This window comes from Cololabis saira, chromosome 15 (assembly GCF_033807715.1).
Source record: "Cololabis saira isolate AMF1-May2022 chromosome 15, fColSai1.1, whole genome shotgun sequence".
In the NCBI taxonomy this organism is placed as follows: domain Eukaryota; kingdom Metazoa; phylum Chordata; class Actinopteri; order Beloniformes; family Belonidae; genus Cololabis; species Cololabis saira.
This window is the reverse complement of record NC_084601.1, coordinates 43,192,762-43,217,874: the sequence shown is the minus strand read 5'-3', so window position 1 is coordinate 43,217,874 and position 25,113 is coordinate 43,192,762. Positions and strand designations below refer to the sequence as shown.

The 25,113-nt window shown below is 46.1% G+C and overlaps 1 protein-coding gene across 1 annotated transcript in view; it reads left to right on the top strand.

Annotated features, from left to right (window-relative positions):
* The first annotated feature begins 5,817 nt into the window (after window positions 1-5,817).
* LOC133460756 (unconventional myosin-Ig-like) overlaps window positions 5,818-25,113 on the top strand; it is a 37,041-nt gene continuing 17,745 nt past the window's right edge. The window contains exons 1-14 of the mRNA XM_061741519.1: window positions 5,818-6,056; window positions 9,751-9,959; window positions 10,352-10,445; window positions 10,698-10,863; window positions 12,878-12,931; window positions 14,483-14,578; window positions 14,676-14,792; window positions 15,080-15,286; window positions 15,972-16,117; window positions 16,207-16,321; window positions 17,315-17,485; window positions 20,356-20,426; window positions 24,500-24,574; window positions 24,681-24,813. Coding sequence (XP_061597503.1) covers window positions 5,962-6,056; window positions 9,751-9,959; window positions 10,352-10,445; window positions 10,698-10,863; window positions 12,878-12,931; window positions 14,483-14,578; window positions 14,676-14,792; window positions 15,080-15,286; window positions 15,972-16,117; window positions 16,207-16,321; window positions 17,315-17,485; window positions 20,356-20,426; window positions 24,500-24,574; window positions 24,681-24,813 — 1,749 coding nt within the window. The 5' untranslated portion in view covers window positions 5,818-5,961. The remainder of the gene's footprint in view (window positions 6,057-9,750; window positions 9,960-10,351; window positions 10,446-10,697; window positions 10,864-12,877; window positions 12,932-14,482; window positions 14,579-14,675; window positions 14,793-15,079; window positions 15,287-15,971; window positions 16,118-16,206; window positions 16,322-17,314; window positions 17,486-20,355; window positions 20,427-24,499; window positions 24,575-24,680; window positions 24,814-25,113) is intronic.

The following is a 25,113-nucleotide window of genomic DNA, read 5'->3' as shown; positions in this document are numbered from 1 at the left end:
GTTCTGGTACCGGTTCACGTCCTCGTCTCCTCTCAGAAAACTGTAAATGATGCATAAAATAACAAACTCAAATAAATGAAAACTCACCAAACTCACGTCTCAAATTGCATCTTGAAACTCAACTCAGGGACAGTTTCTTCCCCAAAGCTGTGAACTTTCTGAACCAATAAACTACCTCATACTGTACAATACTCTCTATCCATTATGCAATATTCTTCCATCCATTATGTGCATTATTATTCTCACATTCACTCATTTTCATAGTGTATGTATATTTATGTTTCCTGTTTCTTATTTTGTTGTTTACACAGTCTTTGTTTCCAGAGTCTTTACATGTGTGCACTTTTACGGAGCTGCTGCCTGATCTGATTGTACCATTATACCACTATTCTATTCTATTCTATTCTATTCTATTCTATTCTATTCTATTCCACCTCTTCAGAACAGCTTTTAATGTGTGGTTGTTTCTTATCCTTGATCTTATCTTTTTATCCTGTGGTTTTTAATTTTTTAATTTTCTTGACCCCGGGTTATTATCTTTGTGTCTGTGAAGCGTCTTTGAGATCTTTTAAAAGCGCTCTATAAATAAAATTGATTATTATTATTATTTTTAAGAAAGCTTATAGCTAAATATATCTTTTATATACTCTATTTTTAAATATATAAAAAAAGTTCATGTTATTTTTCTGCTCTGTAGGATTTTGAGATTACTAAAAGTGCGTTAGGCTATAAATACAATTTATTATTATTATTATTATTGTCATTATTATTATTATTGTCATTATTATTATCATTATTATTGTCATTATTATTATTATTATTATTATTATTGTCATTATTATTATTGTTGTTGTTACTATTATTATTATTGTTATTGTCATTATTATTATTATTATTATCATTATTATTATTATTATTATTATTAATAAATAACATAAATATGTCCCACATGTCCAACACATCCTCAACATTACACCAGTAAAAATACACTTTCCATTCATTGTATATAAATCCCAGTGAAAAACTACATTTCCCATGATGCCTTGCCCGGGGCGACTCGGTGGCGGCGCTTCAAAGGAACGCGGTTGAAAACGATGCGACGCAAAACTTTTCAGGTAAAAACGTCTTTTTAGAACTTTTAGACAAACTTTTAGAAGCTTGTTTTATGAGATAGAATTAAGAGATAGAAAGTCATAATTATGAGATAAAAAGTCGAAATCATGACTTTCTATCTCATAATTTCGACTTTCTATCTCATAATTAATTTTCTTTTTATGTCATAATTATGACTTACCGTGGGGATATTTTTATTTTTAAGGCTAAGATTTCATCTTATTTTTTTCTTTTTCTGGCGGAAATGAGCTTCCATAGTTTTTTTAGTGTAAGAGCTGAAGTTTCACTCAGGAAACTTTCCCGTTGCTCATCATGAGAAGAAGCAGAAAAGTGCTGAGTCACGCCGGCGCTGAGTCATGCTCCGAGCTATCAACCGTTGCTCCCGGTGATCCATAAATCAGCCTTCGCTGATTTATGGATCTGCGTGACACCAACGCAGAACCTACGGCGTCGTTTTAACGCAGACCCATAAATCAAGCGAAGCTGCAGTCTGTCAGCGGTGACACTGACACATCGGGTCGGAGAGGATTTGGTCATGATGTTTAACCTGTGTTTTGTGATTAATGCCGCGTTCCATTTGTCCTCGGAAGTGGGGATTTCCCAGTTCCCAGTTGGATTTTTCAACTGGAACGCCCCTGGAAGTGGGATTTCCCACTGGGAAAGTGGGAGAGTCTTCACCACCCCCGAGTTCACATTCCAAGATGGCTGCCCCGGTTGTAAACAGTAGAGAGCTCTCTAAAAATTCGTAGCACTTCTTTCTAGTTTTGGTCACACTAAATCAGTCGTATACAAGTATTGTTCGGCATATATATGCTGCTATAGTGTAATTTACATTTTTCATGTGGTATATGCGAACTACAAACTTGTTTACCTACTTTGTAACTGGAACGCTGATAACTTGGCTGTGACGTCATTCCCAGTTCCCAGTTCCCACTTCCGAGGTAAATGGAACGCAGCATAATAAAAACGGTTTTTTAATGATTTTGCGTTGGATCAATGTAGCAAATAAAATCGTTGGGACCATACAGCTCCTCAACCATCAGATACATGATCAGTTCAGGTAAAAACGGCAGTTAAATCAGCAAAAATGTCAGTTTGCTGGATGAAATATATTAATTCCTGATAACATAAGTGTGTTAGTGACAGCTCTGCTCATGTGTGCATGTGAATGAGTGAACGTTTGTGTGAACATGAAAGTACAATCTGCATTGAGGGTTCTCGCTTCAGGAATCCCGGTCTGTGATTGGACGCTGCCTCGGCGTCACCGCTGCTCATTTAAATAAAGTTCAGATTTTTCAACTTCAAATTGATGTTCTGGACTCCTCCAACGCCTCCGTGGCCTCTCGGGCTCAACAGTTTCACCCTCGGGTCCGTTTCTTTAAAACCCCAGAGAAAGGAGGAAGAGGAGGAAGAGGAGGAAGTTCTGCGGTTGCTCAAGCAGCAGCAGCAGCAGAGAAGACGAGAGGAAATGTTGTCACTGTTGAGGTTTTGTTTCCCTGTTCGGGTGAAAAACCTCCCCAACGTTTCTGACGAGAACCTGACGGATAATTAACCGAAGATAAAAACCTGACGGATAATTAACCGAAGATAAAAACCTGACGGATAATTAACCGTCGATAAAAACTAATGGAACATAATCGTGTTTATTTGAGAGAAACTGTGACTCAGTGCGTTTACATGGGAAGTTTAATTCCTCTTTAATTCAGAATTAAAATTAAATCCGATTTAAAATGAGTAAAAATGACCATGTAAACACCTAATTCTGAATGAAAATGGCCATTCCAAATTAAACTTAATTCCCAAGTAAGTGGCTGGTTTATTCCGATTTTAAATCCAAATAGAATAATTCAACGATAATGTAAACACTCATTAAGAAATAGAAAAATAAATAAATAAATAAAAATTAAACAAAACAAAAAATAAATAAAAGAAAAGGAAAAAAGAAGAAAAGAAAAAAAATAAATAGATAAATAAAAAAAAGTAAAAATGAAAAATAAAATAAATTAAAAAAAAGAACAAAATATTATATATAATACATAATAATTTCGTGAATAAAGTCGAAATTTCGAGAATAAAGTCGAAAATAAATTAAAAAAAAGAACAAAATAAAATTAATAAAAAAGAAAATAAATAAATAAAAAATAAAAGAAAAAAAATGTATACACTCATTCCGCTTTAAATTAATTCCGGTTTCTTTTGTTTTTCCTTTTTTATGTTTATTGTGATTCTATTAGCCTATTGATTTTAAATGGAAATATTAAGTGAATGTATTGTTATTAGCGTATTTTGAAATATTGATATTTTTATATAATACTGTGATTTTGATGTTATATTGTTATTGTTTATGTTGGCATTTGTATTGGTTTAACACCAGGACGATCAGCCGACTCACATTTCCATTTTTTTATTTCTTCTTTCAGAATGAATGATTTTCTAAAATACGTCACTCTATGAGTCAATTATGAGTCAGCTCAGCTCTGTGGGCGGAACATACTTTTGAAATGCCAGGAAGTGACGACCTGCAGCTATTGGTCGTCCCAGCTGTCAATCAAAAAGTCTGTGCTTTTATTATGAATGTATTATGCTTTTAACATGAATTTAAACATGAATTTTAATATGAATTTGGGTCTTTGTACAATTTTATCCGATGAGGTGCAAAAAAAAAAGTTCTCTGGCACAGTTGTCATGGTTACGACATGATTGACAGGAGGTGGGCGTGGCCCCGTCTAAGTGACGACATCCAGCTATTGGTCGTCCCAGCTGTCAATCAAAGTTCTGTGCTTTTATTAGGATTTGAACGTGAGTCTAAATTGTCCAGCTCTTCTTACACAGTTATTCCTGCCAGTCCAAATGAGAGGAAATGCCAGGATCCCCGGTGGAGATAACGGTCGTTTCTCTGGCCCTCGTGGGCGTTGGTTGAACCCTGGGCGGTTTCCATGGCAACGGTAATGTTTAAACCCCCTAAAAAGGCAAGGCAAGTTTATCTGTACAGCACAATTCATCACAAGGTAATTCAAAGTCTTTACATCAACATTAAAAGCAGCAAGACACAATTAAAACATAAATAACAAATAAAATGAAATAAAATGATGAGAAAAGAGATAAAATAATAGAAAGCAGCAGTTGTTGAAAAGTAAGGGCAGTACACTGCAAAAACTCAAAATCTTACCAGAAATATTTCTCTTATTTCTCGTTAAAATGTCTCATTTTTAGTCAAAAAATCTCATTACAATTAAAACAAGAGTCATCACCAGAAAAATAACTTGTTATTTGACAATTTTCACATTTTTCAAGTAAATTTTCACTTAAAATAAGTAGAAAAATCTGCCAGTGGAACAAGATTTATCTTCTTATTACAAGCAAAAAAATCTTGTTCCACTGGCAGATTTTTCTACTTATTTTACGTGAAAATCTACTTGAAACAGGTGAAAATTGTGGTTTTTTCCAGTGATGAGTCTTGTTTTAAGTGTAATGATATTTTTTTGACTAAAAATGAGACATTTTAACTAGAAATAAGACAAATATTCTTGTTATCTTATATTCTTGTTAGTTTTTTCAGTGTATTTCCATAACTTCGAGCGGTTTTCGCACAACTGACTAGAATTACGTTTGTATTTGGTCAGAACGTACAAAGACCTGGTCAAATACAGGATTACAAAAGTAATCTGTGCCGATTCCTGCGGTGAATTAAATAAGTATTTAATTTAAGAGAACGCTTAAATAACAAATAAAATGATAAGAAAAGACGTAAAATAATAAAAAGCACAAGTTGTTAGACGGGAAGATTTTATTTTATTGTGCACTTCGAAAAAAAAATCAAAATGTCAAGAAATGGTCGAAATGTGGAGATTAATGCTGAAATACAATTTTGAGAATAAAGTCAAAATTATAGAATAAAGTAGAAAATTCGAGAATAATGTTGAAATACAATTTCGAGAATAAGGTCGAAATTTCGAGAATAAAGTAGAAATTTCGAGAATAAAGTTGAAATACAATTTTGTGAATAAACGCAAAATTTCGAGAATAAAGATAAGATAAGATAAGATAAGATAAGATAAGATAAGATAAGATAAACCTTTAATAGTCCCACAGAGGGGAAATTAGCAGTTTACAGCAGCAAAGAGGATAGTGCAAAAACAAGAGGCATCAATAGAGAAGTAATAATAACACACTATAAACAGTAAACTGGTATATACAATAATAATAATAATAATAATAATAAGAAGAAGAAAAATAAATAATAAGAAATACTAGTATATAAAGAGATTTTTTTTTACTAAAAATGAGTAATTTTAACTAGAAATCACAGTGTATTTCCATAACTTTAATTCACCGATTCCTGCGGTGAATTAAATTAAAGTATTTAATTTAATAGAACGCTTAAATAACAAATAAAATGATAAGAAAAGAGGTAAAATAGTAAAAAGCACAAGTTGTAAGAAGAAGTTACTTCTTGTAAGAAGTTACAAGAAGTAAGGGCAGTAGAGTCCAGCGAGTAAGTATTTAATTTAGGAGTAAAAAGAGGATGCAGCCCCGGTTTGAGTGGCAGCAGCAGTTTCGGGTGGAGGATGAGGAAGTGGTTCTGGTTCTGAGATAATTCTCAGCTCTTTATACATTCAGGGTGAAGGGTTGGAGGATGAGGAAGTGGTTCTGGTTCTGAGATAATTCTCTTCATACGGAGGCGGCGCTGCAGTGACAGGGCTGACGTGCTGCAGCCTGCAAACCACAAACAATCTGCTGCAACATCAGGCCGCGCCCCCGAGAGTCACACAGGGCCGGCGTCGGCTTCACTTCTCCTTCTTCTTCTTCTTCTTCTGGTGTCGGTGCCGGCGGCGGCGGCGGGGAAGGATGGCGGAGCTGGAGGGTTTGGAGTTCGGCAAGTCGGACTTCGTTCTGCTGGACGAGGTGACGATGGAGCAGTTCATGGAGAACCTGAAGCTGAGGTGAGGCCCTGCTGGGGGGGGCTGGGGGGGCCCCGGGGCCCCGGGGGGGCCGCGGCTCCTACCGGAGGAGCAGAAGAAGAAGAAGTTCCTCCCAGGGGGTGATTAACGGCTGCCGGGCCTCGGAGGAGACATGAGAGGAAGAGAGAAGCGTTTCCCGCCCAGATCTCAGTTCCTGACTCGCTCGTCTCTGGACACGCCCACGTCTCCGTGGTAACGCCCACGTCTCCGTGGCAACGCCCACGTCTCCGTGGTTACGGGGGGGGCTGGACCGGGTCCCGGGTCCCAGACTCGTCTGGACGAGCTCGTACCTGCCCTGATCCTGGTGATGTCACTCCTGCACCCAGAGGAGACGGCTCCAGGTTCCAGGTCAGGTCAGGTCAGGTGACCCGGCGGACGATCTGATTGGCCGTCAGGACTCCACTGAGGTGTCAATCAAGCTCACCTGTCAGGTCGTTGCTAGGATACGTCCTCGTGGATCCAAACAAACCAAAACAGACACATTTGAAAGAAAGAAATAAGTTTAGTGAAACATGAAAGTGATTCTTCTTCTTGGTGTCTGGCCGTCCTCTATACCATGTACTTCCATTGGGGGCGCAGGCGAGTGCAGCGGCGTTGGGTTCGGCCTGGTACAGGTACCAGGTACAGGTACAGCGGGCGGGCGGGCGTGCGTTTTGCGTGCGTTTTGCGTGCGTTTTGCGTGTGTTTTGCGTGCGTTTTGCGTGCGTTTTGCGTGCGTTTTGCGTGTGTTTTGCGTGCGTTTTGCGTGCGTTTTGCGTGTTTTGCGTGCGTTTTGCGTGCGTTTTGCGTTTGTTTTGCGTGCGTTTTGCGTGCGTTTTGCGTGTTTTGCGTGCGTTTTGCGCGCGTTTTGCGTGCGTTTTGCATGTGTTTTGCGTGCGTTTTGCGTGCGAGCGTGCGTTTTGCGTTTGTTTTGCGTGTGAGCGTGCGTTTTGCGTGCGTTTTGCGTGCGTTTTGCGTGCGTTTTGCGTGCGTTTTGCGTGCGTTTTGCGTGCGTTTTGCGTGCGTTTTGCGTGCGTTTTGCGTTTGTTTTGCGTTTGTTTTGCGTGTGAGCGTGCATTTTGCGTGCGTTTTGCGTGTGTTTTGCGTGCGTTTTGCGTGCGAGCGTGCGTTTTTTCCTGCATTTTCGCCATTTCGACTTTTTCTCAAAATTTCAATTTTTTTCTCCACTTTTTTCTCAAAATTTTGACTTTTTCATCCAAATTTCAACTTTTTTCTCTAAATTTCAACTTTTCTTTCAACTTTTTTATCAAAATTTAAAGTTTTTCATCCAAATTTAACTTTTTTCTCAAAATTTCACCTTTTTCTCAAAATTTCAACTTTTTCATCAAAATTTCAAAATTTTTTCAAAATTTCAACTTTTTCATCAAAATTTCAACTTTTTTCTCAAAATTTTTGACTTTTTTCTCAACATTTCAACTATTTCATCAAAATTTCAACTTTTTCTCGACATTTCGACTTTTTTCTCGACATTTTGACTTTTCTCAGTTCTGGAGTGGTCCCCAGTTCTGCTGCTTCTGGACGTGAGCCGTTTCTGGGGGTGAGGTGTTGGTGCAGTGAGTGCCGGTTGTCGTGGACCTGCTTGCTGCTCTGCTTTGGCGCTGACTGCTCTGCGGATGTCAGGGGGTGCGATGCCTGAGAGGGCGTAGAGGCAGAGGTGGAGGTGTTGGGGGTGGTTGTGATGCAGAGGTGGAGGTGTGTGTGGATCTAGATCCAGATCCTAGTGATCCAGATCTGGATCTGGACCTGGTCTCTGGTCCTGGACTCTAACCAGGACCCGAACAGAAACCGTTAACAACAGAAACCTCGTCAGGTCTCAGGTTTCAGCCCGAAACCCCCGGAGTAACGAGAAACTGCGAGGCCTCCAACCACAAGTTTCATTTCCTGCCGTCGGTTCTACAAACGCCCGTGTCACTTCCTGCTCGTGTCACTTCCTGCCGGGTCCTCGTGTCGTCATTCTGCTACTGGAACCTGCTGCAGGTTTGGGCGGTTCCTCAGGGGCCCGTGGACCCGGGGAACCGGGGGGGCCCAGATTCTGATTACTGGAAGACCTGATTATTACTGGTACCCCTTTTCCATCAAACCAGTTCCAGGCTGGTTCAGGTCCAGGTCCAGGTCCTGGTCCAGGTCCAGGCTCCAGCTGATCCAGAATGCAGCAGCACGAGTGCTGACAGGAATCAGCAGGAGAGACCACGTCTCTCCAGTGTTAGCGTCGCTCCATTGGCTACCTGTAAAATTCAGAATCCAATTTAAAATTTTATTACTTGCTTATAAAGCCCAAAACGGCTTAGCTCCGCAGTATTTACAAGACCTGATAGTGCCTTGTGTTCCTGGCAGAGCTCTCCGCTCTCAGAGTGCAGGTTTACTCGTAGTTCCTAGAGTAGTGGGGCCACTCCCACCTCATGTGAATCACGTCGTAACCATGACAGAAGAAGAAGAGGTGGGGCTAATTTGTGGTGACACCACCCACGACTCTTTATACCAAACCATTCAAAAGTTATGGCAGGAAATAGGATCTATCAAATATGGACCAATCAGATGAAGGGGGGGGGGGGGCGCTTTTTGGCGTCTATCGTAACGGTAATGCTTTTGACTGAGAAAAGTAATGCGGAGCGTCTCAGGATGGAGACACACATTTTGATGTATAACACACCTGGGTGCACGTTACGGTTCTGGCCGTATTAACTGCCGAAGAAATGGCATAAATTGAGCCAAAATGACACGATTAATTCAAAATGTCTGACTTCCTGTTCGGTTTCGGCCATGGCTCCAAGAGACTTTTCTTTAAGTTGCGACATGATGCAGGTGTGTACCGATTTTCGTGCATGTACCTCAAACCGTATTGTGGGGCTTGAGGCACAAAGTTTTCCGGGGGGCGCTGTTGAGCCATTAGGCCACGCCCATTAATGCAAACAATTAAATATCAAATTTATCACCAGGCCTGGCTTGGTGATAAATTTGGTGACTTTTGGGGCACGTTTTTTACAAGACCTGATAGTGCCTTATGTTCCTGGCAGAGCTCTCCGCTCTCAGAGTGCAGGTTTACTCGTAGTTCCTAGAGTATCTAAATGTAGATTTGGAGGGCGGGCGTTCTGCTATCAGGCACCATTACTATGGAACCAACTTCCAATCTGGGTTAAGGAGGCTGACACCACCTCCACCTTTAAAACTAAACTTAAAACCTTTCTGTTTAGTAAAGCCTATAGTTAGTGTTTAGTAAACCTGTAGCTGGTGTTGGTAAATCTCTAGGTAGTGTAAACTCTAGTGTGTTAGAGTCAGTAGTCATAGTTGCAGCTATAGAACAAGACTATAATAGTTAGTCTCAAATATAGCTTGGTGGTAGATATGCTGCTATAGGCCTATGCTGCAGGGGGCACCGACATGATCCGCTGGGCGGTGCCTCTCACCCTTCTTCTCTTCTCCTCTTCCCTTCCTCTCTTCTCCATTTCCATTTTATTTATTATAAATATCTCATAGATATCATTTTTGTCCATCGTTCCTGTAGTTTCTTGTGCCGGCCCCCCTTTTTCTTTTCTTTTTTCTCTTTTGTACATGGTGCAGCATCCTCTGCCGGTGGAGAAGAGCATCTCTGAATGCAAAACACCGGATCCTGCAGCGTGGGAGTTCATGTCAGTTCACAGGGGCCTGTGTGTCTAACAGGGCTCCTCTTGTACCCCAGGTTCGAGAAAGGGCGTATCTACACGTACATCGGGGAGGTGGTGGTGTCTGTGAACCCGTACCGGGAGATGGACATCTACGGGGGCCCCGCCATCGAGGCGTACCGGGGCCGCGAGCTGTACGAGAACCCGCCGCACCTTTACGCCGTCTCCGACGCCGCCTACAAGGCCATGAAGAGACGCAGCAAGGACACCTGCATCGTTATCTCAGGTGAGTCTCCGCGGGGCCGCAGGGGGACTCTGGGGGCCCCGGGGGCCCATGGACACTGCTCTATTGGCCCCTGGGGACCCTGTTCATGGCCCTGGAGCCCCCCGGGACCCCTAAAGACGACTCGGTCAACCTTGAGAGGACCTTGGGGGGCCGGGAAAGGGTCTGTAGGCCCCCTGGGCCCCTGGGTACAGCTCTGGAGACCCCCGGGGCCCCTGGACATGGGTCTGGGACCCCTGGGGCCCTCGGACCCCCTAGAGAAGGCTCTGGCGACCCCGTGGGCCGTAGAGACAGCCCTGGGGCCCCTGGACACAGCTTTAGAGGCTCTTGGGGGCCCCTGTACACGGCTCTACAGCCCCCCTGGACCCCCCCGTCACCAGGTGCCTCTGTTGCAGGTGAGAGCGGCGCGGGGAAGACGGAGGCCAGTAAATACATCATGCAGTACATCGCCGCCATCACCAACCCGGGCCAGAGGGCCGAGGTGGAGAGGTGAGTCCTGCGTGCTGGTGGGGGCCCCTGGTGGCCCCTGGTGGCCCCTGGTGGCCCCGGGGCCTCCACTGTCCTGTCGAAATGTCAAATTAATGTTGAAGTACAATTTTGAGAAAAAAGTCGAAATGTCAAGAAAAAAGTCAAAATTTTGTGAATAAAGTTGAAATGTTTAGAAAAAGCCCCAGGGGCCCCCATGGGCCCCCCAGTCTGACTGTCCTCTCCTCCCCATGTGGGGCCCCTGGGGGCCCTCAGCGTGAAGAACGTGCTGCTGCAGTCCAACTGCGTCCTGGAATCCTTCGGAAACGCCAAGACGAACCGGAACGACAACAGTAGCCGCTTCGGCAAATACATGGACATCAACTTCAACTTCAACGGGGAGCCGACCGGGGGCCACATCAACAACTACCTGCTGGAGAAGGTGAGGGGCCCCCAGGGGCCACATCAATAACTACCTGCTGGAGAAGGTGAGGGGCCCCCAGGGGCCACATCCATCCACAGGCCGTGCGACACTAGGAGCACCAGCGCGACTTACAAATCCACCTCTCCATCATTTTCTTTCTTTTTGTTCATAATTTTGTGGAGGAGCGGAAGCAAGTATCTGTTTGTGTGTATGTGCCTGTCATATGTGTGTGTGTGTGTGTGTGTCATGCAGCTCTTTTCCTGGTGTCATACGGCTCTTTTCCTGGTGTCGTGCAGCTCTTTTCCTGGTGTCATGCGGCTCTTTTCCTGGTGTCATACGGCTCTTTTCCTGGTGTCATGCAGCTCTTTTCCTGGTGTCATGTGACTCTTTTCCTGGTGTCATGCAGCTCTTTTCCTGGTGTCATGCGGCTCTTTTCCTGGTGTCATGCGGCTCTTTTCCTGGTGTCATGCGGCTCTTTTCCTGGTGTCATGCAGCTCTTTTCCTGGTGTCATGCAGCTCTTTTCCTGGTGTCATGCAGCTCTTTTCCTGGTGTCATGCAGCTCTTTGCCTGGTGTCATGCGGCTCTTTTCCTGGTGTCATGCGGCTCTTTTCCTGGTGTCATACAGCTCTTTTCCTGGTGTCATACAGCTCTTTTCCTGGTGTCATGCGGCTCTTTACCTGGTGTCATACAGCTCTTTTCCTGGTGTCATACAGCTCTTTTCCTGGTGACATGCAGCTCTTTACCTGGTGTCATACAGCTCTTTTCCTGGTGTCATGCAGCTCTTTTCCTGGTGTCATGCAGCTCTTTTCCTGGTGTCATGTGGCTCTTTTCCTGGTGTCATGCAGCTCTTTACCTGGTGTCATGCGGCTCTTTACCTGGTGTCATGCGGCTCTTTTCCCGGTGTCATGCAGCTCTTTTCCTGGTGTCATGCAGCTCTTTTCCTGGTGTCATGCGGCTCTTTTCCCGGTGTCATGCAGCTCTTTTCCTGGTGTCAAACGGCTCTTTTCCTGGTGTCATGCGGCTCTTTTCCTGGTGTCATGCAGCTCTTTACCTGGTGTCATGCGGCTCTTTACCTGGTGTCATGCAGCTCTTTACCTGGTGTCATGCGGCTCTTTACCTGGTGTCATGCGGCTCTTTTCCTGGTGTCATGCAGCTCTTTTCCTGGTGTCATGCAGCTCTTTTCCTGGTGTCATGCAGCTCTTTTCCTGGTGTCATGCAGCTCTTTTCCTGGTGTCATGCGGCTCTTTACCTGGTGTCATGCGGCTCTTTTCCTGGTGTCATGCAGCTCTTTACCTGGTGTCATGCGGCTCTTTTCCTGGTGTCATACGGCTCTTTGCCCGGTGTCATGCGGCTCTTTTCCTGGTGTCATGCAACTCTTTTCCTGGTGTCATGCAGCTCTTTTCCTGGTGTCATGCAGCTCTTTTCCTGGTGTCATACAGCTCTTTTCCTGGTGTCATGCAGCTCTTTACCTGGTGTCATGCGGCTCTTTACCTGGTGTCATGCAGCTCTTTACCTGGTGTCATGCGGCTCTTTTCCTGGTGTCATGCAGCTCTTTTCCTGGTGTCATGCAGCTCTTTTCCTGGTGTCATGCAGCTCTTTTCCTGGTGTCATGCAGCTCTTTTCCTGGTGTCATGCAGCTCTTTTCCTGGTGTCATGCAGCTCTTTACCTGGTGTCATGCGGCTCTTTACCTGGTGTCATGCGGCTCTTTTCCTGGTGTCATGCAGCTCTTTTCCTGGTGTCATGCGGCTCTTTACCTGGTGTCATGCGGCTCTTTTCCTGGTGTCATGCAGCTCTTTTCCTGGTGTCATGCGGCTCTTTGCTATTGATAAACCTGATTACTGATAGACCTGATTATTGATAAACCTGATTACTGACAGTTTGTTGATGTTTAGAAGGCGATTAATCATCTAATAAAGCAGTTTCAGCCTGTAGACGTTATATTTTCATGGTTCTGTTGTTGCGCTAGCAGCTGGATCAGGTTCTGATGAGGTTCTGATCAGGTTCTGATCAGGTTCTGTCTCCTCTCCAAGTCCAGGGTGGTCCAGCAGCAGGAGGGAGAGAGAAGCTTCCACTCCTTCTACCAGGTAAATGATCAATACTCAACACCAGACCTGCAGGTCCTGGTTCTGGTCTCCAGGTTCAGGGGCCTCATCTATAAAGTTTGCTTGCGCAGAAAAAGCGCCTGAAAGTTGCGGAAGCCGCCATCTACGCAAAGCCTCGGATCTAAAAAGAAAAAACTAACCGAAAAATCTGCGGATCCCTACGGCAACCCTCACCCTCCCGTAAGAATCTACTTAAGACATGGGGAACTGGCGACGCATGCGGTGAGGTGGTGAAATGCAGCCAGATACATGTCATACTCCCAGTGACTGCGTCCACATGCACTCAACAACCACTTTAAAACGCCAAGATTGGCAATAACACGAATGTGGACTGCATGTAAACATAGTCAATGTCATCACGTATCAGACTTACAGATCCATTTACACCCAAGCCGGCACCATCATAGATCCATGTGTTCCACAAGTAAGCCATTACAGGCATTTGCCGAGCCGAAGAGGAAAAAAGAAAGTGTTCTGATTAAAATAAGGTTGGACTATAGAACAATTGCGTTCATAAGGATAAAGTTTTAAACAAAATAAAAATTAAAGAAATAGTCTCTTCTCCCCGTGTGTATCTGCCTGTCATGCCGGATGCGCGCATGTTGTGTTTACTTTTAAGCCTGAATTATGGTTCTGCGTTACACCAATGCAGAGCCTACGCCGTAGGGTACGGCTTAGGCTCTGCGTTGGTGTGATGCGGAACCATAATTCAGCCCTGAGCAGCTCTGATGGGAGCAGTCTTGATGATTTGCAATCACAGGCTGAGCCTACCGTTAGTTTTTAAACTGTAAAGTGGGGGGGACAAATACATGATTTTGAAAAGTGGGGGGGGACATGTCCCCCCTGTCCCCAGTGGAAATTGCGTCGTGGCACTCACGGGCAGCAACGGCGTGCTGCCACTCACTCGCTTTATTTTATTGTATACTATTTATATACTTATTCTAACTTTTACTGTGACCACCAAATAATGTGGTTTTCCTGTCCTCCACCTCATCTACAACATCTAGATCTAAGTCTCCGTGAAAGTCAGTGTCACGGTGGCTGGTCACCCTCTCATTCATTCTGACGCCAAACAGGCTGCAGGAAGCCACTGCGTATGCTCAGCAGCTCATCCATATGCATTTATGGTAAAAAGTGGGCGTGTAGAGGGCGGGATATGAGACGGATTCAGCTGCGCAGCCTTCCAGCTGGACTGTGATTTATAAAGGAACGTTGCATGCAAGTCTGCGTGCACGCGGTTTTATTGATCCGGATTTTTTTTTGCGCCCGCCATTTTCGGCTTTTGAGTGTACGTGCACTTTTAGTATGAATTCTACGCACTCCATTTTAAATGAGGCCCCAGGTCTCCTGGTTCTGGTCTCCAGGTCCAGGTCTATGAGTTAGCTTCAGCTAACTTGTTCAAGCTAACATGCTAGCTGCTGCTGATCCTGGAGACGCTTTAATGTTTTTACTTCAAGAAGAAACAAATGAAACCTGGCTAGCTGTAAGGCTAGCTAGTCAGCTACCTCTAAAACTAGCGGTTCTGTGTTCCAGCTGCTGCGTGGAGGTTCTGAGGAGACGCTGCAGTCGCTGCACCTGCAGAACGACCCGGGTCTGTACGTCTACACCAGGGAGGGAGCCGGAGCCGCGGTGAGTGATGGGAATTTGATCTGGTTCCAGACTGGATCTGGTTCTAGAGTGGATCTGGTTCTGGTCCTGACCCCCCTGGTCCCCCTTGTCCCCCCAGACCTCCACCAACGACCGCTCCAGCCACCGGGAGGTTCTCAGGGCCCTGGAGGTGATCGGGTTCTCGGCCCCGGAGGTGAAGTCCGTGTTCCGGATCCTGGCCTCCATCCTGCACCTGGTAGGTTCCTGTTGTTGGTCCAGTTCTCCACCGGGGGGCGACACCGAGCCTCACGGTTCCTGTTGTTGGTCCAGTTCTCCACCGGGGGGCGACACCGAGGCTCACGGTTCCTGTAGTTGTTGTTGGTCCTCCTCCCCACCGGGGGGCGACACCGAGCCTCACGGTTCCTGTTGTTGTTGGTCCTCCTCCCCACCGGGGGGCGACACCGAGCCTCACGGTTCCTGTAGTTGTTGGTCCTCCTCCCCACCGGGGGGCGACACCTAGCCTCACGGTTCCTGTTCTCCCAGGGGAACCTGCGGTTCGAGGGCGACGGCGAGGCCGTGCAGGTCCTGGACCCCGGGACCGTGGACCACATCGCGGAGCTGACGGCCACCGAGCCGGACCAGGTCCAGAAGAGCCTGCTGTTCCGCACCGTGGCCACCGGGGGGGGCGACGTCATCGAGAAGGAGCACACGGAGCAGGAGGGACGATTCGGCAGGGACGCCTTCGCTAAGGTACCGGTGCTTTAGACTCCAAGATGGCCGACCGCCATGATGGATGGATGATTGATGGCTCTGTACGATATTTAGTATAATTTAGCGTGTTTTTTCCAGGCTCTGTACGATATTTATCCTAATTTAGCGTGTTTTTCCAGGCGCTGTACGATATTTATCCTAATTTAGCGTGTTTTTTCCAGGCTCTGTACGATATTCATCCTAATTTAGCGTGTTTTTTCCAGGCCCTGTACAATATTTATCCTAATTTAGCGTGTTTTTTCCAGGCCCTGTACAATATTTATCCTAATTTAGCGTGTTTTTTCCAGGCGTTGTACGATATTTATCCTAATTTAGCGTGTTTTTCCCAGGCGCTGTACGATATTTATCCTAATTTTACGTGTTTTTCCAGGCTCTGTACGATATTTATCCTAATTTAGCGTGTTTTTTCCAGGCGTTGTACGATATTTATCCTAATTTAGCGTGTTTTTTCCAGGCGTTGTACGATATTTATCCTAATTTAGCATGTTTTTTCCAGGCTCTGTACGATATTTATCCTAATTTAGCGTGTTTTTTCCAGGCGTTGTACGATATTTATCCTAATTTAGCGTGTTTTTTCCAGGCGTTGTACGATATTTATCCTAATTTAGCGTGTTTTTTCCAGGCTCTGTACGATATTTATCCTAATTTAGCGTGTTTTTTCCAGGCGCTGTACGAGCGACTGTTCGGTTGGATCGTCAGCCGCATCAACGACATCATCCAGGTGAAGAACTACGACCCGGTGCTTCACGGGAAGAACACGGTGATCGGGGTGTTGGACATCTACGGCTTCGAGATCTTCGACAACAACAGGTCTGTAGCCGCCGCCGCTGCGGCGTCTGTTTCTCTGGAGGATTCCGTCATGGTGTTGCTCAACGGCTCCGTGTCTGTGATGGTTGCAGGTTTGAGCAGTTCTGCATCAACTACTGCAACGAGAAGCTGCAGCAGCTTTTCATCGAGCTCATCCTGCAGCAGGAGCAGGGAGAGTACCAGAGGGAGGGAATCGCCTGGCAACACGTGAGTAGCACCTACTAGCTCCTACTAGCTCCTACTAGCACCTTCTAGCAGCTACTAGCTCCTACTAGCTCCTACTAGCAGCTACTAGCTCCTACTAGCAGCTACTAGCTCCTACTAGCTCATACTAGCAGCTACTAGCACCTACTAGCAGCTACTAGCTCCTACTAGCAGTTACTAGCTCCTACTAGCACCTACTAGCTCCTACTAGCTCCTACTAGCTCCTACTAGCACCTACTAGCACCTACTAGTACCTACTAGCACCTACTAGTACCTACTAGCACCTACTAGTACCTACTAGCACTTACTAGCTCCTACTAGCACCTACTAGCTCCTACTAGCCCCTACTAGCACCTACTAGCACCTACTAGCAGCTACTAGCAGCTACTAGCTCCTAGTAGCAACTACTAGCACCTACTAGCTCCTACTAGCCCCTACTAGCACCTACTAGCACTAGTACCTACTAGCAACTACTAGCTCCTACTAGCACCTACTAGCTCCTACTAGCCCCTACTAGCACCTACTAGCACTAGTACCTACTAGCAGCTACTAGCAGCTACTAGCTCCTACTAGCAGCTACTAGCTCCTACTAGCTCCTACTAACAGCTACTAGCTCCTACTAGCTCCTACTAACAGCTACTAGCACCTACTAGCTCCTACTAGCACCTACTAGCACCTACTAGTACCTACTAGCACTAGCTCCTACTAGCCCCTACTAGCAGCTACTAGCTCCTACTAGCTCCTACTAACAGCTACTAGCTCCTACTAGCTCCTGCTAACAGCTACTAGCACCTACTAGCAGCTACTAGCTCCTACTAGCAGCTACTAGCTCCTACTAGTACCTACTAGCTCCTACTAGCACCTATTAGCACCTTATAGCATCCACTAGTACCTACTAGCACCTACTAGCACTAGTACCTGGATCCAGGTCCTGGTCCAGGTCCAGGTCCTGGTCCTAGTCCTGGTCCAGGTCTGACCCGGTCCCCGTCTCCGCAGATCGACTACTTCAACAACCAGATCATCGTGGACCTGGTGGAGCAGCCGCACCGCGGCATCATCTCCGTCCTGGACGAGGCTTGTCTGGGCGTGGGACGGGTGACGGACACGCTCTGCCTGGAGAGCATGGACTCCCAGCTGGGGGGGCACCCGCACTACACCTCCCGCAAGGTAGGGGGGGGCACCCGCACTACACCTCCCGCAAGGTAGGGGGGGCACCCGCACTACACCTCCCTCTGGGGGGGCACCCGCACTACACCTCCCACAAGGTGGGGGGGGGGCACCCGCACTACACCTCCCGCAAGGTAAGCTAGCGGCGGACCGGCCCATAGCAGCTGAGGCTAGCCGCTCCCCTGCAGCTCCCGAGCAGCCGGCCAGTCAGGGCCGCTGGGTGACGGTTCGGAGGAAGCGTAGTCCTAAAGGGCTCACGGAACACCACCACCCGCTTCATGTGTCTAACAGATTTTCCCCACTCAGCGACACACCCGTTGAGAAACCAACCCTGGTGATTGGAGACTCCATAGTCAGACATGTGAAGCCGACTCCAGAGACCTTAGTTAGGTGCATCCCGGGGGCCAGAGCGGGCGACATAGAAGCAAATTTGAAGCTACTGGCAAAGGGTAATCGTAAATATGGTAAAGTTATCATCAATGTCGGAGCTAACGACTCCCGTCTTCGCCAGTCGGAAGTGACCAAAATGAATATTGTCTCGGTGTGTAACTACGCCAAAACCATGTCGGACTCCGTAGGTTTCTCTGGTCCCCTCCCCAATCTGTCAGCGATGACATGTTTAGTCGCATGCTCTCGCTCCGTCGCTGGTTGTATCGGTGGTGTTCAGAAAACGACGTGGCCTTTACTGTAGGGTAGGTAGGGGGGGGCACCCGCACTACACCTCCCGTAAGGTAGGGGGGGGGGCACCCGCACTACACCTCCCGTAAGGTAGGGGGGGGGGCACCCGCACTGGAAGTAGAATCCACATCACACTGGAAGATTCATCCGGGTGGCTGTACAGACACTGCAGAATCTGGTTTCTTTCCTCCTTCTCTGAGTTGGCAGGCTGAGGAGAGACCACTTTATATATGTTAAAGCAAAAAAAAAAACTGTTTTTCAGAATAGGTCCCCTTTAAATAAACTCCAGCTGGTTCAGAACCTTGTTTTCCAGGGTCCATATAACAGCAGCCTCAACAACTTCTGTCCACGATGGTTAAACGTTGAGGACAGAATCAATGCTGCACTTCTGTTTTCAATATGGAAGGATTTACAATCCAAAACTCCATTAATATCAGTACAATCAGATACAATCTAGAGTCATATCCATACGCCTCTAGACCGGAAACAAAGGGTCGGTTTTCTACGGAAGAGAATCAGGGCCAGGCAGGAGAAGGTGCAAGATTTTACTTTTCATTATGCACTTCGAGAAAAAAGTCGAAATGTTGAGAAAAAAGGTGAAATTTCGACTTTATTCTTGAAATTGTACTTCAACATTATTCTCGATAACTTCGACTTTTTTTTTTTTTTCTCGATATTTGGACTTTTTTCTCGACATTTCAACTTTTTCCTCGAAGTGCACAATAATAAAAAATCTTCCGCCCTCAAATATTTTTGCGCCTCCATGGCCTGATACTCTTCTGTAGTTTTCACTTCCTAAGCCAAACAATAATTTTCTGAAGCTACAGTAGAATTATTTTACCACTATATTAACACAGAAATCAATATTCAAAAAGCAAATTAAGAAACACCTTGGATTATCATATGTATCATATATATATATATATATATATATATATATATATATATATATATATATATATATATATATATATATATATATATATATATATACTGGACAGGATCAGGTGTAGTTCTGATCTAGATGATGTTTTACTCTATATTGGAATGTTTCATTTGTGTTTTTTTGCTTTAAGATAATGAATTACATGTACGGTAAAGTTTAATTTAAGCAGCAGGAAGTGATGACTGGACACATTTCTGACCTACAGCAACTCTAATGTCTTATTTTAGCCTTGGGGGAGGGTGTAGATCTGCAGACGAGCAACCTCGATGCTCATTTGAGGTTTGACCTTAAACACAAATAAAAAATAAGAGAAGTTGTGCAACAAAAACCTCCTGAACCCGTTTGCACAAATTATGAAAACCTCAGAGAAGTTTGAACCAATTAAAGGTTTCCAGTCCCGTGAGAATAAAAGTCTGGAAACACACCAATGGTGTGTCGTTGAAACCTGAAGACGTGATAAACCTGGAACCAGGACCAGTTTGATCCAGATGCAGTTCTGGGTTTCTGCCACCGGAGGGCGACATAGAGCTGCTCCTGGATTTACTGCAAAAACTCAAACTCTTAACAAGAATATTTGTCTTATTTCTAGTTAAAATGTCTCATTTTTAGTCAAAAAAAATCTCAATACACTTAAAACAAGACTCATCACTGGAAAAAACAACAATTTTCACCTGTTTCAAGTAAATTTTCACTTAAAATAAGTAGAAAAATCTGCCAGTGGAACAAGATTTTTTGCTTGTAATGAGAAGATAAATCTTGTCCCACTGGCAGATTTTTCTACTTATTTCAAGTGAAAATTTACTTGAAACAGGTGGAAATTGTCAAATAACAAGTTATTTTTCTGGTAACGACTCTTGTTTTAAGTGTAATGAGATTTTTTGACTAAAAATTAGACATTTTAACTAGAAATAAGACAAATATTCTTGGTAAGATTTTGAGTTTTTGGAGTGCAGGAAAACCGGAACCGGCTCATGTGTTGGAACTTCCTCTGGTGCCCCTTTTCCAGCAAACTGGTTCCAGGTCTGGTTCTGGTTCTGGTTCTGGGCCAGTGCTGAGTCTGGAACCGGGCTTTCTGTTTCCACTGATAAAGAACCGGCTCCGGGCCAGAAGAACCGGGGTTCAGCTCTGGAACCGGTTTGATGGAAAAGTCCTCTGTACGATGTGTGACCTCCGTCTGATGTTTATGACTTTAAGACTTTATCTCTTGTATGTTACGGCTCTAACAGTTTCTTCTCCTCTTTTCCAGCTCAGCCCCACAGACAAAACCATGGACTTCCAGAAGCATTTCCGTATTCGCCACTACGCCGGCGACGTCACGTGAGTGTCTGGTTGGGAAACCCGGGGGGAGGTTAAAGGTCAAACCCTTAAAGATTGTTGTCCAGTAACGTCGTGTCCAGGTTGAGCTGCAGAAACAGCTTTAGCAAGGCAAGTTTATTTGTAGCACAATTCAACACAAGGTCATTCAAAGTGCTTTACATCAACATTAAAAGCGGTAAGACAATATTAAACAGTAAATAACAAATAAAATGAAATAAAATGATAAGAAAAGAGGTAAAATAATAAAAAGCACAAGTTGTTGAACTTGAAAAATATTTAATTTAAGAGTACTATTCTGTCCTCCTTTAAGTGTGATGACTAAAAGTAGACAGCAAGCCAAACTCCATTTACAAAAGACATGAGAGTCAGGATATAGCCTTCAGCTCCGGAATTTAATGCAGACTCAAGAAGCATCCAGATGCAAAATTGGAGTGAAACTGTAACATAAGAAAAAAGTAAAATCACTGTTTGCCATACATTGTTAAAATCAGTAAAGAAAAACAAAGTACACAGGTATTTTCAGCTTTACATTACAGTAAACAAAAGATAATGAATAAATGGTCATCCAAATTAGCTTACAAACTGGCTGGAAGCTACACTGACCGAATAAAATAACATTTGAGAGTCCCACACTAAAATGGAAATAAAACACTTTTCTTTCACAAAGTCATGAAAATACTCTTCAATATTCCTGAACAAAATGCATGTCAACTTAGATAACTCCCAGACAATGCTTTCAACAGCACCACGCAGCTGGATGACGACGGAAGAACTTTCCTGATCTGCTTTGCTCAACATGTGCTTTTCTCTACCAACTTCCTGTTTCTCCTACTTCCCATAGACAGGTGGTTGTCAAAATAAAAGCATGCAACAAATAAAAGGCATTATAGGATGCTACCTGCCACTATAAACAACAAAAATGCCTGGAGGGCAGAACAAGTACGCTTATTAGCGTTAAAAACGCTCGGTTTCAGCTGCCGCTTCTTTAAGAGTCCGTCTCCAAAGTCCCGTTTGCTCGGACCGGTCAGCTGATCTTTGGTTTCAAAGTTAAGGGCGAGCCAAGCACAAGGAGATCTTTATGTTGAAGTGATTTACGAGTTCTAGTGAGAGAAGAGAAGCTCCGCGGCGGCAGAATAACCGCCTTTGTTGGCAGTTTTTAGGCACGAAAACCATCACAGTGAGAGAAAATGGAAACAGGAAATGCAGCGTTGGTCTCCAACGACGAAGTCTTGGGCCGACTCCGCCCACCTGGTTCAGGACCGATCAAACCCGCCCACGTCGGTTATCCCAGTCCAGTTTGTGGTACTTTGCTTTCCTGCTTCTGCTGGACTCGTTGGGAGGTTGCACAGACCGGCTCTTTGCAAGCACCGCCTGATGGAGTGACTGACGGAGGTCAACTCTCTCGGACGCGTCGCCCCCTAGCGGTCCTCCGAGGAACTGCAGGACGTAGCCGCTTCACTCGTCTCAGATACTTATTTTTTTTATTTATTAGGGATCCCCATTAGTCCTCAGTGCAGAATTGTATCACAAGCACCAGCAGGAACCTTAGTAGTGATACTGCAGCTGTATCACTACAACCACAAGTACAATTTCAATAAAAAAGTTGAAATGTCGAGAAAAAAGTTGAAATGTGGAGATTAATGTTGAAATACAATTTCGAGCATTGACTATTCTTCCTAGGGTCCAACATTTTACACATAAAATGCCTAACCCTACCCCCTAGTGCCTAACCCTACCCCCTAATGCCTAACCCTACCCCCTAGTGCCTAACCCTACCCCCTAATGCCTAACCCTACCCCCTAGTGCCTAACCCTACCCCCTAATGCCTAACCCTAACCCCTAATGCCTAACCCTACCCCCTAGTGCCTAACCCTAACCCCTAATGCCTAACCCTAACCCCTAATGCCTAACCCTAACCCCTAATGTCTAACCCTACCCCCTAGTGCCTAACCCTACCCCCTAATGCCTAACCCTACCCCCTAATGTCTAACCCTACCCCCTAATGCCTAACCCTACCCCCTAGTGCCTAACCCTACCCCCTAATGCCTAACCCTAACCCCTAGTGCCTAACCCTACGCCCTAATGCCTACCCCTAACCCCTAGTGCCTAACCCCTACCCCCTAATGCCTAACCCTAACCCCTAGTGCCTAACCCTACCCCCTAATGCCTACCCCTAACCCCTAGTGCCTAACCCTACCCCCTAATGCCTAACCCTACCCCCTAATGCCTAACCCTACCCCCTAATGCCTAACCCTACCCCCTAATGTCTAACCCTACCCCCTAGTGCCTAACCCTACCCCCTAGTGCCTAACCCTAACCCCTAGTGCCTAACCCTAACCCCTAGTGCCTAACCCTAACCCCCTAATGCCTAACCCTAACCCCCTAATGCCTAACCCTAACCCCCTAATGTCTAACCCTACCCCCTAATGCCTAACCCTACCCCCTAATGCCTAACCCTAACCCCTAGTGCCTAACCCTACCCCCTAATGCCTACCCCTAACCCCTAGTGCCTAACCCTACCCCCTAATGCCTAACCCTACCCCCTAATGTCTAACCCTACCCCCTAATGCCTAACCCTACCCCCTAATGCCTACCCCTAACCCCTAGTGCCTAACCCTACCCCCTAATGTCTAACCCTACCCCCTAATGCCTAACCCTACCCCCTAGTGCCTAACCCTACCCCCTAATGCCTAACCCTACCCCCTAGTGCCTAACCCTACCCCCTAATGCCTAACCCTACCCCCTAATACCTAACCCTACCCCCTAATACCTAACCCTACCCCCTAACGCCTAACCCTAACCCCTAGTGCCTAACCCTACCCCCTAATGCCTAACCCTACCCCCTAATGCCTAACCCTACCCCCTAATGTCTAACCCTACCCCCTAGTGCCTAACCCTACCCCCTAATGCCTAACCCTACCCCCTAATGCCTAACCCTACCCCCTAATGTCTAACCCTACCCCCTAATGCCTAACCCTACCCCCTAATGCCTAACCCTACCCCCTAGTGCCTAACCCTACCCCCTAGTGCCTAACCCTAACCCCTAGTGCCTAACCCTAACCCCTAGTGCCTAACCCTACCCCCTAGTGCCTAACCCTACCCCCTAATGTCTAACCCTACCCCCTAATGCCTAACCCTACCCCCTAGTGCCTAACCCTAACCCCTAATGCCTAACCCTACCCCCTAGTGCCTAACCCTACCCCCTAATGCCTAACCCTACCCCCTAGTGCCTAACCCTAACCCCTAATGCCTAACCCTACCCCCTAGTGCCTAACCCTACCCCCTAGTGTCTAACCCTACCCCCTAGTGCCTAACCCTACCCCCTAATGCCTAACCCTACCCCCTAGTGCCTAACCCTACCCCCTAATGCCTAACCCTACCCCCTAGTGCCTAACCCTACCCCCTAGTGCCTAACCCTACCCCCTAATGTCTAACCCTACCCCCTAGTGCCTAACCCTACCCCCTAATGCCTAACCCTACCCCCTAGTGCCTAACCCTACCCCCTAATGCCTAACCCTAACCCCTAGTGCCTAACCCTACCCCCTAGTGCCTAACCCTACCCCCTAATGCCTAACCCTAACCCCTAATGTCTAACCCTACCCCCTAATGCCTAACCCTACCCCCTAGTGCCTAACCCTACCCCCTAGTGCCTAACCCTACCCCCTAATGCCTAACCCTAACCCCTAATGTCTAACCCTACCCCCTAGTGCCTAACCCTACCCCCTAATGCCTAACCCTAACCCCTAATGCCTAACCCTACCCCCTAGTGCCTAACCCTACCCCCTAATGCCTAACCCTACCCCCTAGTGCCTAACCCTACCCCCTAATGCCTAACCCTAACCCCTAATGCCTAACCCTAACCCCTAATGCCTAACCCTACCCCCTAGTGCCTAACCCTACCCCCTAATGCCTAACCCTACCCCCTAGTGCCTAACCCTAACCCCTAGTGCCTAACCCTACCCCCTAGTGCCTAACCCTACCCCCTAATGTCTAACCCTACCCCCTAATGTCTAACCCTAACCCCTAGTGCCTAACCCTACCCCCTAATGCCTAACCCTTGTCTTGTGTTGCAGATATTCCGTTGAAGGTTTTCTGGACAAAAACAAAGATCTTCTCTTCCAAGACTTCAAGCGGCTCATGTTCAACAGGTGGGACACTCAGCTGGTCCTGGTCCCGGTCCTGGTGCTGGTCCTGGTCTTGGTTCTGGTCCTGGTCCTGACCTGGTTCTGACCCAGTCCTCCCTCTCTGCTGCAGCTCCGACCCGGTTCTGAAGGAGATGTGGCCGGACGGCCAGCTGGGCATCACGGAGGTGACGAAGAGGCCGCAGACGGCCGCCACGCTCTTCAAGAACTCCATCGTCCAGCTGGTGGACAAGCTGGCCTGCAAGGTGAGGTTCTGGTTCTGGTTCTAGTTCTGGTTCTGGTTCTGGTACTGGTTCTGGTTCTGGTTCCGGTTCTGGTACTGGTTCTGGTTCTGGTTCCGGTTCTGGTACTGGTTCTGGTTCTGGTTCCGGTTCTGGTACTGGTTCTGGTTCTGGTTCCGATTCCTGGAGGTACCTGCAGGTCTGGTTCATGCACACACAAATACACACACATAGACACACATAAATAGGAGGGCGGAGTCACCAGGAACCAGAGTCACCAGTTTTCTGTCCCCCCCCCCCCCAGGAACCAGAGTCACCAGTTTT